Source organism: Spea bombifrons, chromosome 7, assembly GCF_027358695.1.
Source record: "Spea bombifrons isolate aSpeBom1 chromosome 7, aSpeBom1.2.pri, whole genome shotgun sequence".
Classification (NCBI taxonomy): domain Eukaryota; kingdom Metazoa; phylum Chordata; class Amphibia; order Anura; family Pelobatidae; genus Spea; species Spea bombifrons.
This window is the reverse complement of record NC_071093.1, coordinates 44481908-44498504: the sequence shown is the minus strand read 5'-3', so window position 1 is coordinate 44498504 and position 16597 is coordinate 44481908. Positions and strand designations below refer to the sequence as shown.

Here is a 16597-nt window from a genome sequence, read left to right as displayed (position 1 = left end):
CCGTAGACAGTCAGCGGCTGCTGAGGCTGAACAGTGAGTCATGTGATCCAAGCAACAAGTCGAACTACAACTCCCGTCATGCATTGCTCCGCTGTTTTCCCAGTAGCGACCGCCTCTCGGGGTAAACCTTACAAGTGTTCGGGAGTACCGGCTCCCGGGAGTTCTCGGTTTTATTCTCCTGAGGTGTTCGTCGTATATTTCGCAGTGGTCGCCTGTTTCAGGGACGGGGCGTGACGTCAACAAGAGGTCACGTGTTCCATCTTCCAAGATGGCTTCCTCCCTGTGAGGTGTTTTTCGAGAGATCGCTAGGTGCATTGGGTCTGGTAAAGAGAGCTAAGGATTTCCCGACTGGGAGGATGATTGGATCCCCGGATCTGGTGGCTTTTACCAGGGAGGAAGAGTATGAGGAGCAGTTGCAGAGCTCGCCGGGGCTGCCCGAGGAATACTCGGTACCACTCTTCCCTTTCACTGACCCAGACAGCAGCCCCTGGTCCAGGCTCTCGGGAGCCAAATTCAGCAGGGACTTCATCCTCATCTCCGAGTTCTCTGAGCAGGTTGGGCCCCAGCCCTTACTAACCATCCCCGACGACCAGAGGGTCCAAGGCGTCTTCGACCTGAACTATTTTTCCTTGCGCATCATGTCGGTGGACTACCAAGCCTCCTTCGTCGGCCACCCGCCTGGCTCCTCTTATCCCAAGCTGAACTTTGTGGAGGACTCCAAGGTGGTCCTCGGGGACTCTAAGGAAGGGGCATTTGCCTACGTCCACCATCTGACGCTGTACGACCTGGAGGCGCGGGGCTTCGTCAGGCCCTTCTGCATGGCTTACATCTCCACCGATGAAGAGAAGATCATGCAGCAGTTTCTGGAGCTTTCTAATGACTTCTCCAAGGCGTCCGACTGCCTGAAGACGGGGAACCGGAAGGCGTTTGCCAACGAGCTGGAGAAGAAGCTTAAAGATCTGGATTACACCAGATCCGTGCTCCAGGCTCATTTGGAAGAACAGATGAAGACGGACGACAAGGGTTTCTACACCACTCAGGCCATCGAGAAAGCCAACGAACTCGCCAACGTGGAGAAGTCAATCATCGAGCATCGGGACTTATTGAGACAAATACAGTCCTACCCGTACAGAAAGCTGAACGCCAGTGACTTCCAACCATACGTGCCAGAGTGTTCGCACGACGCGCCGGTTACCGATGAGTCTCAGGAGCCGTTACCGGCTTCCGAACCCGAGCTGAACCCCTCGCGAGGGGAGACTGTGTTTCCGTTGAGACCGTCCTACACTCCCAAGTTCATAAAAGCCAAATCGGCCAAATGCTTCGATAAAAAAATGAAAACCTTAGAGGAACTTGTCGATATTTATTTCTTTACGCAGACGGTGGACTTGCTAACCAGCGTAGAGAAGAGATACAGGGGCGACGTGAGTTATATACTCATGAGTCACCTTGATAAAGCACTTCTAGAGCAGCAAACAATTACGAACTTTTTATTCGAAGATGTGTCGATGTGGAACGCGAAGGCGTCCGCCAAGCATTACGTTGATAAGCTTGATGTTTCTCAAAGTTTGCAAAATTCCGGGTTCTTAGAGGAGCCCGAAAGCCTCAAACCCGCCACGAGTTTGGAGACGTACAAGTCGAGCGTGGAGTCCGTCCCTATTAAAATCGAGCCAGACCTGTTTACCGGAGATAGTCACGCGGAAGAACCCGACCATGGTGTCTGTGACAGCGGGGAGAACGCAGAATGCCTTGATGTGGATATGAAAGGGAGCGTGAGCAGCGGTGAAAGCATCGAGGTTTTGCGGACGGAAAGGTCCACCTCGTTGGTCGTTCATTCAGAAAGCCAGCCGTGCATTAGGCTGAATTCTAGTCCGCAGCCGCCGAGGAGGAAAGCGGCCGGCAGGAGAACCATTAGCGAGGACAGCATCGAGGTGCTTAGCATGTGTACGTCCGAGACGGTCATACCCGAGGATTTCAGAGCCGCTTACCAAATTGTTATCAATGAAGAGGAGCCGTATTTAGATGAGGAAGGTGGAGATCCACCTTGCAGTTCTACTCCCGTTGAGAAGGTCCAAGCTCATCTCGATGACTTTCCAGTAGACCCGGCTTGCTGCATCGGTTCAGATAATTCGGACATCGTGGCGGAAGCGGAAGGCCTATCTCTGGAGACCGGCGGAGGTGACGTTGTGGTTAGTGTCCCGCCACAGCCATGCAGACCCTCGGATGGAGGTTTTCAGGTGAAGCTATCGGTGGACGAGGTTGGGAATCTTCCTAATGAAAGCGGACTGTCCACACCTGAGCCAGAGTCCGGTCATTTACTAAGTATCAGGGAAGCCAAACGAATGGCTCTCGAAGAGCATTCGGATTCTGCAAGTCATAGGAGCAGCGCGTCCACTTGTTCGGATAGAACCCCTTCCCCGCCTCCTGTTATCGGCGTCACCGAACGGCACAAGAGGAAAGCCGGGCAGAACGCGCTAATGTTTATCAGGCAGTACCCCTTCGCCCATCCCGCCATATATTCTCTTCTGAGCGGGAGGACTCTCGTGGTTCTGGGAGAAGAGGAGGCCTTTGTGAAAAGGCTGGTGACTGCTTTGTCTATATTTGTCCCTAATTGTGGACACGATGCCAAACCGGTAAAGCCGTGGGTCACGTCCCCGCTGCACATAACGGACTTCCAAAAGTGGAAGCTGATTGGACTTCAGAGGTAAAGTATTTGGTGTAAAACAGAAGCCTTTCTATGTGAAACGTTTGCGCGATCGGTCTGTGAATGTGTTCATTCATCTTACAATCGGAAAAGGGTGTATGAATGTCACTTCCCCTCGAAAAACATCGTGGGCTGTTTACGTTTATCATCCGTCGACGATCTCTTACTATGGGTATAGATCTGAAATCACCTCCATTAACGTATATTAAATCTATATGTTGGGAAAGTATTTAAAGTATTTGCAACACCCAGCTTATGTTTATCCTCCTATATGTAGGTCAGCGATACTCCTGTTTGACGAATAATTACAGGGAATTCGCTCATTGAATTAAAAGGGAGGGGTTCTATAGTATATAATTGCTACATTCTATATGTGCCAATAGCCTATATTTGTGGAAATTTACATTTTGTAGACAGGTGAGCGTTTCACGTCGGCGGCCAAACATTGTGCCGGTAACAGCAATACAGCAAGATAAAGCCTTAGTAGGTGAAGCTTTGAGTAAACATCGTGCGAAACGAAAAGCAAGCGGGGAGGTTATTGAGTGAGAAAAGGGAAATGAAACAAAGAAGAAATTCCCTTAATTTCTGTGTGCGACGCGTTCCTGATTCACTTTTGGTGCTGGCTGGGGTGAGTTTCAGCCCAACACGAGAGCCATCAAAAGGTTTTGAGAACGGTCAGGTTCCCACTTACAAGTGTTTCTAATTTAGACAATTATGGTAAAATCCTAAACATGTACGCAAAAAGTACTTTTTAATTGTCAGGTTTTTTTTTTTTTTTACTATTTTTCTTTTCCGATTCTTAGCTTCTGGGGAGAAGCGCGTTGGGGTTCTGTGCGCGCATGTTGTTCGATCTCCTGTAAAGGAAGAGTACAAATAACAAAACGGCATCATTTTTAATAAAAAGTGATAGATTCCTTCAGCTACTCAGTCTTCCCTTTTCAGGATGCGGGTTGCGTCGGGGGGGGTCCCGCATGCAATGTTTGGATAGGAAGTGGGGGGCAACGCCGCAACCCGGGGGTTCCTCCGGAGAGTTCCCCGGTACAGGCATACATGTCCCTGGGAGACTTTTCATTCTGGTTATTTGTTTGAATTAAGTCTTTTTATTTTTACATTTATACAGTATATGATTTTTTAAATTGTTTTTACCATAGAGGACTTTCTCCGTCTGGCGCCCACATCCTGCATCGCTACAGCCGGTACACCAGCATCTTGGACGCGGACAACAAAACCCTACGCTGTCCCGTCTATAAGGGCTCGCTCCTCCATCGCATGGCCGACCACCGCACTCAGATCCGGAAGGGCAGCACGTACTACATGCACGTCCAGAGCATGCTGACCCAGCTCTGCTCCAAAGCCTTCCTCTTCACCTTCTGCCACCACGTCCACCTTCCGATCCGCGACAAGGAAAGCGAGGAGTCGATCGCCCGGCGGAGGAACGCTTTTCTCCAGCAGCTGCTCGGACTCGCCCCGGAGGACAGCAAAATAGTGGAGTACCTCTCGGAGCTTCTCAAAATGCATTATCTACGGGAGACGGGGACGCAGCTTCTCCCGGTGCTCAGGTTTGACTATATCCCTAGTTTTTTATATAAAATCTGAACTCTGGGATGCCGCAGTCGGACGTTCCTTCCCACGGAGAGCCTCGAGGATGTAAAAACCCCCCCCCAAAAACTAAGAAGCATGAAAAGTCTCGCACCTTGGGCCGGGGGATAGTATTGAGAAAGTCTATGGCGTGTTCTGTTTGGTGTGTTATATGTATTTTCTTTCCCGACTCGATGTCAGAACGTGCCGTACTACTGAAAAGAAGACGGGTCTGCTGAGCAGCACCTGCCGCTGTTTAGTTTCGGGGCGCAGGGAGAGTCCGAAATCACCCGATAATACGCTCTGTTATAGAAGGAAAGTCGAAATATTAATGTTCTTAAAAATGTCTCCGTTACCAGGGTCCCGAGTCCAGCGGTTGATGGTCTGCGGTTCCCAGCCTATGTAAGACTTGTTCACCATCTCCTTTTAGGGGGTTTATTCACTAAAGAGATTTAACCCTTGAGAGTTTCGGGATCAACCTCTTGAAGCGAGTTGAGGCCAAACTCTCCTGTAACCTCTCCCTTTAGTGAATAGACGCTTCGGAGGGGATCTTGGGAGCTGTATTGTGCCGATAGCCCGAGGTGGTTGTTTCTGTTTCCGCTTTGTAGGTTTTAAGCATCGATAATATCGATATAACCAGCCAAAGAAATCTCCTTGACCCTCGGAAGTCCATCACTGTGCTCCTTACCAGCTTTAACAATCCTGATACTAGGAGTCATGAGTCGAAATCACCGAAAAGGCCGCGTGCCAAAGTAGCGCATTAACCGTGTGCTTATCGGCCCCCGAGCCTGGAGGAATAATTCAATAAAGTATCCCATAAACTTGATCCTGGGGTAAAACCATCCGCCGGGGCGTCGCGTTTACAGAATATTTCGCATTTTCCATTTAACCTGCAAAGACCTTTTTCCTGGCTCTTTGATGCCATGCTGGGGGGGGGTTAGCACTCTTTTGCACTGAGCCTAATCAGGCATTTATGTAAATTGCCAATATTTAGTGATCTGCCCTCCATACCCCCTGCGTGTTACCGGTGCCCCCCCCAATCCTGTAAAATGAGTCAATGCTCATAGCGTTCGTCTCATCGGCGGATGGCAAATTAAGCCTCGAGAATTAAGATTTGGTTCCACGTAATGATTAACGTGCGTGGCCCAGCGGGACAGGGAAGCAGCTTAGAAAACTAGAAAGCCATAAACTAAACTTGGTTCTCAAGGAACAAGCAAAGCGACGAGGTCTCTTACATGCAATTCTCCTTCCGTTTAGCCGCCGCGACGTTATATATTCATCGAAGCTCAGCGAGCCGCGGCGAATACGTTAGAACTTCTGGCATTTAATGCACGTTATTTGTTCGTATTTAATTTCTCCAGTCCTGGCGAGTTATGTTTGATCCCAATATGCCATGTTTACAGCGTTGAGGATGCACGCAAGGCCCCCGGCCGCCTTCGTTTCATATTTTTTGTTCCGAATATTTTGGCTTTTGGGGTCACGGAGTATAGCGATTAGCCGGACGCCAAGCTTTGACCCCCTGTCTGTGATATGAATGTGTATTTTGCACTAATTGTTTCCCGTATGATTTGTTCTGTTATATGAATAGAAATGACATCTCGTTCTCGTGTTCCCTTTCTTGACGACTCCTGCCAAGTGTCCCAAATAGCAGCCGAGGCCCGGATTTAACAAGCGTCTGTTCTTTCCTCTCCGTGCGATTTCCGGAATAGAGACGCGAGCTGGATTTGCACCATTTGGGATTTTTTTATTCCCCCCCCCCCTCTTAATCTACTGTTTTGATCCCAAACTCATTTGCAGACGTTTAACAAAAAATACATTTTATTTAGAATTCTAGTTTGAACGATGAATCTACTGCCCGTTATCGCCTTTGATAAAGCTTCTCTCTGTGTTCGCGGCCGTCACTGCACCCGACCCTGCGTGAGGCTGAGGCGCTCATACAGATTCCTGGCCCAAAGGGTAAAATACGTTCAAAACCAGGCAGAGTAAGCGTGACCGATGGCTATGTTCTGCCTCGTTTCCTTTAAGAAAGTGGTTAGTGCCGAGACTCATACACTACCGTTCAAAAGTTAGGGGTCACTTAGAAATTTCTTTTTATTGGTTAAAAAGAAAACCACATTCTGTCCATTAAAATAACATGACATGGATCAGAAATCCAGCACAAACAGGGTTAATGTTGTAAATGACTATTGTATTTTAATGGAATCTCTTCATAGGCCCTTTATCACTCCTGTGTCCCAATGGCCCTTTATCACTCCCATCACTCCTGTGTTCCAATGGCCCTTTATCACTCCCATCACTCCTGTGTTCCAATGGCCCTTTATCACTCCCATCACTCCTGTGTTCTAATGGCACGTTGTGTTCTCTGATCCAAGTTTACGTTGATGGTTACCAAACCTTTTGCAAATTATGTTACAGCCAGAAATGTCCTTGTTTTCCAGCTGAGTGACCCCAAACTTGTGAACAGTAAGAACACAAGTCCACTAGAATTGGGCCTTTGTGCTACTTTTTTTAAGTAACTTAGACCTCTACAGGGTGATACTAAGAAAGATACCTGGACTGAATCATGTATGCAGGGCCAAGGGCCAGCTCAGACATTTTTCAGCTGTAGCAAGACACATTTTCTTCCAAAAATGACCAGGTGATTAGACATTTAAACAGATCAGTTCTGCACCCGGATCAACTTCACTTCTGCTGGGAAGCTGTGCCACTTAACCACCACCCTCTCCAGGGGGTAGTATCCGCTGCAATGGTGCTAGAATGGGCTTTTTTTTTTTTTTTTTTTTTTTTTCCTGTTTACGCACCAAATTGACTAAGCTGCCACTGGTCAGTGCTGGGGGGCATTGGCTCATCTCACTAGAATGATATAAATGCTTCTGGGATTTTTACACCCACGCCTCTGATGGTCCCTCCTGCCTCATTAATGAAGCTTCCAACTGGACCACCGCGCCACACACAGGGTGAGAAACATACGTGAATACGCCGCGCGTGGCGGGTATCTTACCAGTGCTGCCTTGGGAGATGAGCAATAAATCATAAGCTGTGAGTAGTGACTTCTGCTACCTGTCTCATTTACATTACATGGAGTTCTGCCCCGGAAGGCAGTGGCGTGGAGGTAAATACCCACCCGTTTTAAAGCATCTCACTTTATTTAACCCATTGTTATATTATTTATTGATATTTTGTACAGCTGTGAAACTACTTTTATAGGCATGGAAAAAAGGAATCGTCTCCCAGTTTGTAAAAGATCTCCATGTTTTTGTTCCGAGCCATTTAAATGTGATGGTGCCGATGATAAATGTTGCTGGAAACCTGTTTTGAATCCGCGATCCGTTATGTGGGGAGGATGGGGCTTGTTACTCCTTCCTTGAGACTATTTGATTGATAAATGCCCCCTCACCTGGGCACTTGGGGGGGGGAGGAGCCAGAGCAAAGGAAAATGCATGTGTGAGTCCGTTCTCTAGGGTATAGAGCCAGTGCGCCGTGCTGCATGAACCCAGAGCGTGCGCGGGCTAACCGTGTCCACCGGGAAGCCATTCACAATAAAAGAATGTTTTCGCCTCAGACTGTGCCGTTTTATTAACGAAAAATAAAAGTTTGTCATTAAACCGGTTGCCATGCGCTTACCCTTGGCCAAGTTCCTGCTGCACCTCCTATCATGCTGATCCAGCATTCCCCCCTCGAAGGAGATAAATCACATAAGCACAGCTAATCGTTCCATACAGTCCCGCTCAGAGCAAAGAATTGAACTTAATTCAAATATTAACCGTTTCAAATATATTTTGTAATATTAAACGCCAGCTGCACGGTATCAGTAATTCTCTGCGCCTTCTAGCCTAGGATTAGAGATAGAAAAAAGGGTCTAGAACAGCCAATTAATAATTAAAAGGTTTCTCTATAAAAATAAGTCTTTAAAAATGTATCCAGAGCAGCTACAGCCAACTCCCAGCATGATGAGGCAGGGCTATGGGTTACGGTGTCAGCAGTGATGTCATCAGTATAAGTAAAATTAGTTCATATTGGTTAAGATCTTCATGAGTTCTTGGAGAGAGCCAGCGCTTCAGCACCAGGGTTAAGAAAAACGATTTGCCTTAATTATTGCTTTGTGGAAAAACTGAATACCTTCATGTGAAATTGAACCTAAAATCAAAGGTCTTGCAGGCCGGGAATAGGGAACAAGCCGGCAAACTGCTCCACCTCTTCCTTCAGCGATGAGATTTTCTCTCTGTATTTGTCATCAGAAGCCAATTTCTCCTTAAATTCCTTCAGCGTGGCTTTAGGATTCTGATCGTTCTGAATTTCCAGTGTAAGCTCAATGCCTATAAAACACGAAGAAAGCTTTAAATCAACGAGTCCAAAACTAGAGAAGTAAACGTCGCAGAGTATCGCGGAATATGTTGTGCGATCGCAGAGGCCGACCGGCTAACGCTTACCTCTGTGAACGAAGTGTGCGACCTTCTTAAAGTCTTCTTCTCGCAGTCCACGGGAGGTCAAGGCAGGGGTTCCAAGCCGGAGGCCACTAGGCCTCAGAGCGCTCTTGTCCCCTGTCACGGAACAAAAAAAAGACATTTAGGGTATATCCTACAGTGGTTCAATAGCCTTCCAGAATACCAATTCTCAATAAGACGTATAACATATATAGAATGATACGGCTGCAGCGGACTTCCGTGCGCAAGTTCTTAGAAAGGGGTGGGAGAGGTGCTGGTGAGAGAAAAACGGAGTTTAAAGACCAACGGCACAGAGAATGCTTCTGCTAGTTAATCAGGTGAACCGGGTGAGATCTGCCGTGTTTAGGATGAGTCTTTGCCGCGTCAGCCGCTCACCTGGGCAGGTGTTCTTGTTGCAAGCTACGGCGCAAGCTTCAAGCACTTTCTCTGCTCTCCCTCCATCCGTCTTCTTGTTCCGGAGGTCAACAAGAATGAGGTGATTGTCAGAGCCCCCTGCAAAAGAACAAAAAAAAACGATCAGTCGGATGACATGCGCTCTATAATCTACGTATAAATCAGTGTCCAGGGGGAACGCAAAGCGGCTTCATTTTATTTTCTTCGGCGAGTGCAGTTGCAGCGTTACTTTCTGCTTAACCCTCTCCTGCCAGATGCTACAAAATAAACAACCGTTGTCACTAGTCACCTGTGACGATGTGGTAGCCGAGTTCCTGTAGGGCCGCCGCCAGCGCCCGACAGTTGGAGACAACTTGTTTTTGGTAGAGTTTGAACTCTGGGGTTAGAGCTTGTTTCAGAGCCACAGCCACTCCTGCGAACCATAAAAAGACATACAAATGCAATACGGCACCAGTAAAAGTAATCATTAACAGAAACACACCCTTTATGTACCAGCAATTGTTTCGCCCCTATCCTAAATTAACAATCCCGTGATAAATCAGCACAAGAGAAAGCGTTAGTAGCACAATACACAGATCAGAACGTGTTCCCAATCCGAGGAAAGCAGATGCACTAAACATAGAAAACACTTACAAGGCAAGAGACTCGATTCATGTGACACAATTGTTGCTAATTTTGATAGAAATTATATTATATATATATATATATATATATATATATGGCGCCTGTATTTGAAGTTAAAAATCTTTTTTTTTTTCCCTTGTATTATTGCACGTCGGCATTAAGCCTTCTTTCGCAACACATCTAAATGACATTTCTCTGCTGTACTTGGGTCAAAGGGCATTCTATGTCCCAAACACAAGTAATTTCACAACACGATTCTCTGCTCTGTCCGAAGACTAAATACAATCAGTGTTGTTTAAACCTGTGCTCATGCACAGAAGAAATAGACCTGCACCATCACCAGGAGCTGTAAATGGCAAATTCCAATATTAGCTGACAAAAAAAACATTTCTCCAGGTTCATGTTCCTGTTTACCTGCAATGGCGTGATTATGGGGGCCGCCCTGGAGACCGGGGAACACCGCTTGGTTAATCAGACTCTCAAAGTTATACTGTATTTCCTTCCCGGTCTTTGGGTCGACGCTGCGAACTCCTGCAGAAGAGAAAGCACCAAATCAGTCACTCGTTCCAGCTACACAGGGTGTATCTAAATGCTTTACCGCCAATATACTCACCTTTCCGGTAAAAGATCATGCCGGCCCGGCAGCCACGTAGTGTTTTATGCGTTGTCGTGGAAACCACGTCACAGTGTTCGAAGGGAGAGGGAACCACACCAGCTGCAACCAGCCCGCTGATGTGCGCCATGTCAGCCATAAGAACAGCGCCATTCTCATTGGCGATGCTGCGCATGCGTGCATAGTCAAGGTTACGCGAGTAGCAGCTAATGCCTGGTAGACAAAGTGAAAAAGAAAAGAAAATATGTATAAAACTTTTCAATAAAAACCCTAATTATAAATTGAAGGGACACACCAATCATATGCACCGCAATGCACATAACTGCCGAGTGGGCCCTTTAAATTGTTTCTTCCCCTTGCAAATGCGCTAAAGGATTCTAGGGACTGCCCCCTATGTATTTTCCCCGTTACCTACCCCTGTCCCCCTGCCAAGCACATGTACTACATACCCGCTGCCTTACGAGAGAGATCCGTGTGCAATGAGACACCCCCCACGTGCATATTGATTTCAATGGGAGTTCATGCTTGCGTCTGATTGGCTGTTTGAAGCAGGTGCTTTCTTATTGCTTTTAGCAGGTAGAAGCGGATACTTGCTACAGTTTTGTGTTGTTTGCGACTTACCAGCAATAATCAGTTTAGGATGAAACAATCGGGCGTTTTCCTCCAGTCTGTCGTAGTCGATGTATCCGGTATCGGGATTCACCTAAAAACGCATAATAATAAGCGTGCTTAGAACACCGAAAAATAATTCAGTAGGTCTGCGTTTAGATGTGGAACGTTTGGTATTAAAAGAATGCACGTCATCAATCGGACCAGGGATACCACGCGTCAGGACAGAAAGGAACACGAGGGGCACAAGCCTATACATTTCATGTTACAGAACCCTTTGCTATGCAGGCCCCAGGCAGCGAAGTTCCCGGTCGTACGTTACCTTGTACGGCATGGACTCGAAAAAGATGGAGGTGGCCGAAATTTTCTTCTTCTCCGTCATGAAGCCGTGGGTCAGGTGACCGCCGTCCGGCAAGTCCAAACCCATGATCCTCCCGTGGGGCTCCACGAGCGCGGTGTACACGGCAAAATTGGCAGGGGAGCCTGACGCGGAGGAAAGGTTAGAGAGACCAGGGTGAGGGCTCCTCGCTCACAAACATCACAGTAATCAATTTACAAACTGCTCGCACGGGACGAAACAAGCGCTAAACCCCTGGAATTAGCAGCGTTAACATTTTTCACCTCCAATATAGCGGATAGTTCCCTATTTCCCTCAATTAATGAAAGTGTCATCCTGAATAACGAAGACACGAATGTGCGAATGAACCCCCGGACTGCGGCGCGGCCATTCCTACCTGAATACGGCTGCACGTTGACACCCCATTTCTGCGGGTCCAAGCCGTAAGCTTCCAGAGCTCTTTTCTGGCAAAGCCTTTCTAGTTCATCCACATGCTCTGTCCCGCCGTAATACCTGCAAGAGATCGGAGACTGGACCGTAACAACGCACAGAAGAGACATCCCTCTGACAATGTCTTCAAACACAACCCAAGAAAGAACAGGGCATTAAACTATGTCACCCCCTCCCCAGGTGCACACATTAGCATTAAGACGTGTCCTGTTTTTGCTCATTAGAGGACATCACAATGAATGTGACGTTACGAGACACACGAGGAGAGGAGGGTTCACGTATTGCACCTTCTCTCCACCGGGAGATACACGTTATTCATGCAGCAGCAGGAGTGTAACGCGTGAGAGTCGGGGTAACAAAAGTATCCCTTCACATTGTCCATTGTTCCCGGCCATGCTTGATACCCCGGTGCCGGGAATCTCACCTCTGCCCAGGGTAACCCTCGGAGTATTTGTTATTCATGCACGAGCCGAGTGCCTGTAACACGGCGCAGCTCGCGAAGTTCTCCGAGGCGATGAGCTCCAGTCCGTACTGCTGCCTGTGTTTCTCTTTGCGGATTATTTCATAAACCTGGAGAGAAAACAAGGGCCCAGGGTGACTTCTCAAGGCGACATTACGCTGCCAACTTAGAGTTCTTAAAATGGGAAATATACCCAGGGAGAGTCCATACAACCTCCTTATAACAAATTAATGCCAGATATGAATTAGAAGCACAGCATTTACCGGCAGATCGGCCCCATTCGGCCCCCGTCTAGTCTGCCTGTTTCGTGAGAATCACTCACCTCTGGATCGTTTGTCTCAAGAGGCTCGAGCACCATCCTGTTGTGTGATGCCCAGAGACCGACGTCCCCTTCTCCATTATTTAGCTGGGTATCGGCCATCTTGTTCACCTCAGTCACTACTAAACAGACAGAAAATGTACGGAATAAGACCCAAACTCTGTGCAACACACACCCCCCCCCACCCTCGCATCCCAGAGAACAGAAAACCCAAACCTCACAGAAGTTTTTCTTCTACTTTAATCCTATTTTTATGTCAAAATTCACTGTTGCTGCCTTCGCGGATATCCAGATAGTTTAACAAGAACTAATTTTACCTCTGTTCTCCTAAAAACCAGTAAAACAGGCCCTTGAGGGCCAGAAAACCCCCGGTGGACTGGTTGAACGGCTGTGACTTCGCCCCAAATGAACGCCAACAGCAGAGTCATGAGTTCTCGTGCATTTAGATAAATTACGGGGAAAAGGCCGCTTTGTTCTGATGGTGAAACATATTTCCTGTATATCTTTCCCACTTTCAGTGCTGGAGGGGTAGGCAACACGTTGCAAATATATTCTCAGGAGAAGACATGTTGCCCCTGAGTCGGCCCCTAGGCCCGCAGAAGGTACGTGGCCTGCGTCAGCTAAAGCATGTCGAAGTCGCACGTCGATTAACAGCCTTTTAAAGATGTAAACGGCACTTGGGGACACGGCAGGTGGGCAGGCGCATGAAACCCCCCGTTATATAACCACGTTACACCCCAAGCGAAGGGAAGGACAACATCTAGGTTTATTGTTTCCAAGAATTATCCTCCAAGCAGCGGAGAAAAAACACCTGATGATGTCCCAGGGGTCGATGGGAACCAAACAGCAGCCGCCTTCGTTTCCCTGCGCGACAAAGCGGTCGCAACGCGGCCAGCGCCAACCATAGCAGGTGGTGCTTAACGAGACACAATGTGCAAAACAGGCTTTAAATATTAACTTACCCCAAGGGCAGGCAAAACGTCTGGCGTCTTCAAAACAAGTCCGGCTGCCCGGTTTCAAAGGTCTGCCTGGCTGGTGAATTACGGATAATTAACCACTTCCCTTCCAGAACAATAATGAGAAGCGCTCTGCTTTACTGTAAAATCTCACATAGAATACGTTTTACTGCCTTTTTTAAAGGGCACTTTGCGCTCGTCTACACAAGTACAAAGTATCATAACATTTTGATCTGCCCATTTTTTCCTGATGTAAGGGATTCAAAGCCCTGTCAGTCCTAGGTCTGGTCCCATAGGCAGGATAGCTCCATGTCTACCCCATGCATGTTGACCCCCCCCCCTTATTACCCTCTACCACTTCTGCTAGAAGATTGTTCCACTTATCTACCGCCCTCTCAGTAAAGACATTTGCAATTTTCTTTTTTGTATCATTCTGTATTTTAAATAATCATACAGAGATATCATACCATGTAAGCAAAACCTTGGCTTAGGGATGAGAATAACTCTACAAGTAACGGCGCGTCCGCTAATTCTTCCCTTGTGACTTTGTTGCAGCCGTTATAAACAAAAAAACGTATCAAGAAAAGGCTGCAGTATTAAGACTTATTTTTTAAAAAATACATTGCTGAAATTCTAATAGTTCTTTTTTGTATTGAGGGTCTTACTGACGCTGCCTGCGCAGACGCTAATCATGGGGCTAATTAACTCAATTCATTTTGTACACGGGATATTTTTATAGTAATTATTGGATTTATTAAACTGACAGGTGGCATACAGGAACAATGCCAGCATGGAAAGGGTGTTCTCCAGGCATGGATAGGGTTAAATACTGACCTATACTGTGCTTTCCAGAAATAAATGCAAAATATAGAAATGTCATCAAATGCACCCAAAATGATGTTATTTAAGTTATATGCATTATATTATATGCTTTCATAGATCCCATAATAGGGAGAACATTGTCTGCACCTATGCATGCTCTTCACTCCCCACATGACATGTAATGCCCCCCTCTCCCCATAGTGACCATGTGACCCCCTTCACTACCATATTGCAATAGTTGCCCCCAACATGCCACGGACAGGCTCGTTTACCCCCCTAATTATCTGCCACCCCGGCCATATTAACCCCTTCAGCATCCAACTCACCTCTGGACTTGCAGCTGCAACAACCACCTGCAGCTTCCTTCCTGTAACACTATTCACAGCTCAGCTGCTGAGAGCCCGTCACACTGGGTGACCAATCAGAATCCGGCGCTGCGCTCACGAACCGGCAAACCGGAGAAGCGCACGCCAAAAGGGCGTCCAATGAAAGATAAGCGCGAGGACGATCAGCCAACCAGCGACCCGCAAGCTTCCCGCGCGTTAGGGGGGAATCAGACCTGTTGCTGGTGTTGTCAGTCAGTCAGTCAGTGTGGATGTGGGTGCTGTGCCACACACTCACTCAAAGAGATGCCACTCAGCTCCCCCCTCAGCCACGGCCACCTCTTTTAACCAATACTTTCAATTTTGTTATTTTACTTAAATTATATTTTCCCATCGAGTTACAAAAAGTTTTGCAAAATTATTCAAATAACAGTTCATTTTTACTAAGCAGCGAGCTATATTCGCTTTGCGGAGAAAACAAATAAATCAATAATTATTTGTATATTTTTCATTTATTTGTATTTTTTTCTTAAACAAAAAAAACAAACTTTCCACTGGAAAGGGGGGGGCAGAGGTAAGGGGGTGAAATGTGAAATTACCCCCACCCTTTGGAATTTTGCTCATGAAATCTGCAGGGCAATTTGAAGACATGGGGAGTCAGTTATGGGGCTATTATTACAGTAGAAGTTTAACAAAAAGGACGTCGTAACATAAAGCGAATGAGAGAAAAAAAATACAAAAACATTACCAAATTTCCTAAAAATTTTATAAAAAAATGAACAATGACATTAAAAAAATGTAAGGAAGCTTTGCTGAGGGGGAGGCAGATAAGTGGAACAGCCTCCCAGCTTAAGTAGTAGGGATAGCCATAGGGCTCTGGAATCTAAGCACTGATTAAGGTTTGAGTCTTTTACAGCAGGAAAATCAGACAGATTAGACGGGGGCCAAATGGGGGCCGATCTGCCAGAAATTTCTGTTTCTATAATACAATTACCCATATCGCAGGGCAATTTCCAGTTCGCAGCACCAGGAGGCGCTGTTGTGTCAGTAATGATTATTAATACTCCATACTGATGACAGAACTAACTGGAAATAGACCAGATGACATAAAACGCAGAATATTTTTGTGTTCCAAGAACACACAAACCCAAAAAGGACATTTCTCGTACCAGCCATATTTTAGCGAGATTGCTTAATTTATTGTTTTCTTCCCATAACTCTTGCATATTCTCTCGCTTGATTCCAGTTCCGGGGTTCTGTAGCACCCCAGACACACAACCTGGTCTTTCTAAATAACTGTTAAATTGTTAATCCACATACAAGGCTAATAATTACGTGTTAATTAGTGGAATTCTAGTATACTCTGGTATACAAAAATAAGTCTAAATTACCCCAGAAAGAAGGAGGCCAAACTCCTTATAATCCCGCCAGGGTTTTAGGATTCCTCTAATTAAGATTTAATCGACCAATTAACAACGTGTTGTCGCTACTATGTTGAAATGCCATCATAGCCCATCTTGAAGATCGTATGCAGTGACTCGACCAACGCGTTAACCAAATGGCTCCGATACTTCAGAGCTTTAAAGATACGCTTAATTGAGTCACCTGCATTCAAGCAGGGATATCAACCATAACATACTGGGAGCAAAAGCACCAACTTGGGGGTCTTATATATGAATAGATAAGAGTCAGTTCCAGACTGTGTGACCCCTGAGAACTTGCCCCAGGGATTGGGGCAAAAAACCCTGAGAGTTTCCAGGTATGATCATACGCCATCGAAAAAAAAGTCTGTAGACTGCTTTACCTGCTTTACCTCCCCTTTGTTATCTGTAAACCGTAAAGCCCTGATGTTGGCACGTAATACATAAAAAAAACCTGGAAATTTCCGGAAATTTTCTGGATCATCTCGTCCGCTGCCGCTAAAACATTTCTCTTTCATGACCCCTCCTAGATTTGCTACGACGCTG

The 16597-nt window shown here is 46.6% G+C and overlaps 2 protein-coding genes across 3 annotated transcripts; one reads left to right on the top strand and one right to left on the bottom strand.

Moving 5' to 3' along the window:
• The first annotated feature begins 259 nt into the window (after window positions 1-259).
• On the top strand, window positions 260-4339 carry SMCR8 (SMCR8-C9orf72 complex subunit). The gene is made up of 2 exons (XM_053471511.1): window positions 260-2701; window positions 3853-4339. The coding sequence occupies exons 1-2, from the start codon at window positions 357-359 to the stop codon at window positions 4295-4297; spliced, it is 2790 nt and encodes a 929-aa protein (XP_053327486.1). The 5' UTR covers window positions 260-356; the 3' UTR covers window positions 4298-4339.
• A 3067-nt stretch (window positions 4340-7406) lies between these two features.
• SHMT1 (serine hydroxymethyltransferase 1) lies at window positions 7407-14689 on the bottom strand. 2 transcript variants are annotated; one of them, XM_053471305.1, is made up of 13 exons: window positions 14634-14689; window positions 13492-13561; window positions 12533-12651; window positions 12175-12320; window positions 11698-11813; window positions 11286-11446; window positions 10976-11057; window positions 10355-10567; window positions 10156-10272; window positions 9407-9529; window positions 9100-9216; window positions 8710-8820; window positions 7407-8595 (listed from the first exon to the last, which is right to left on the bottom strand). In XM_053471305.1, the coding sequence occupies exons 3-13, from the start codon at window positions 12629-12631 to the stop codon at window positions 8423-8425; spliced, it is 1458 nt and encodes a 485-aa protein (XP_053327280.1). In that variant the 5' UTR covers window positions 12632-12651; window positions 13492-13561; window positions 14634-14689; the 3' UTR covers window positions 7407-8422. The 2 variants fall into 2 exon arrangements, with proteins under 2 accessions (XP_053327280.1, XP_053327281.1); XM_053471306.1 differs by lacking the exon at window positions 13492-13561 and having other exon boundaries at window positions 14634-14682.
• Window positions 14690-16597: the final 1908 nt, after the last annotated feature.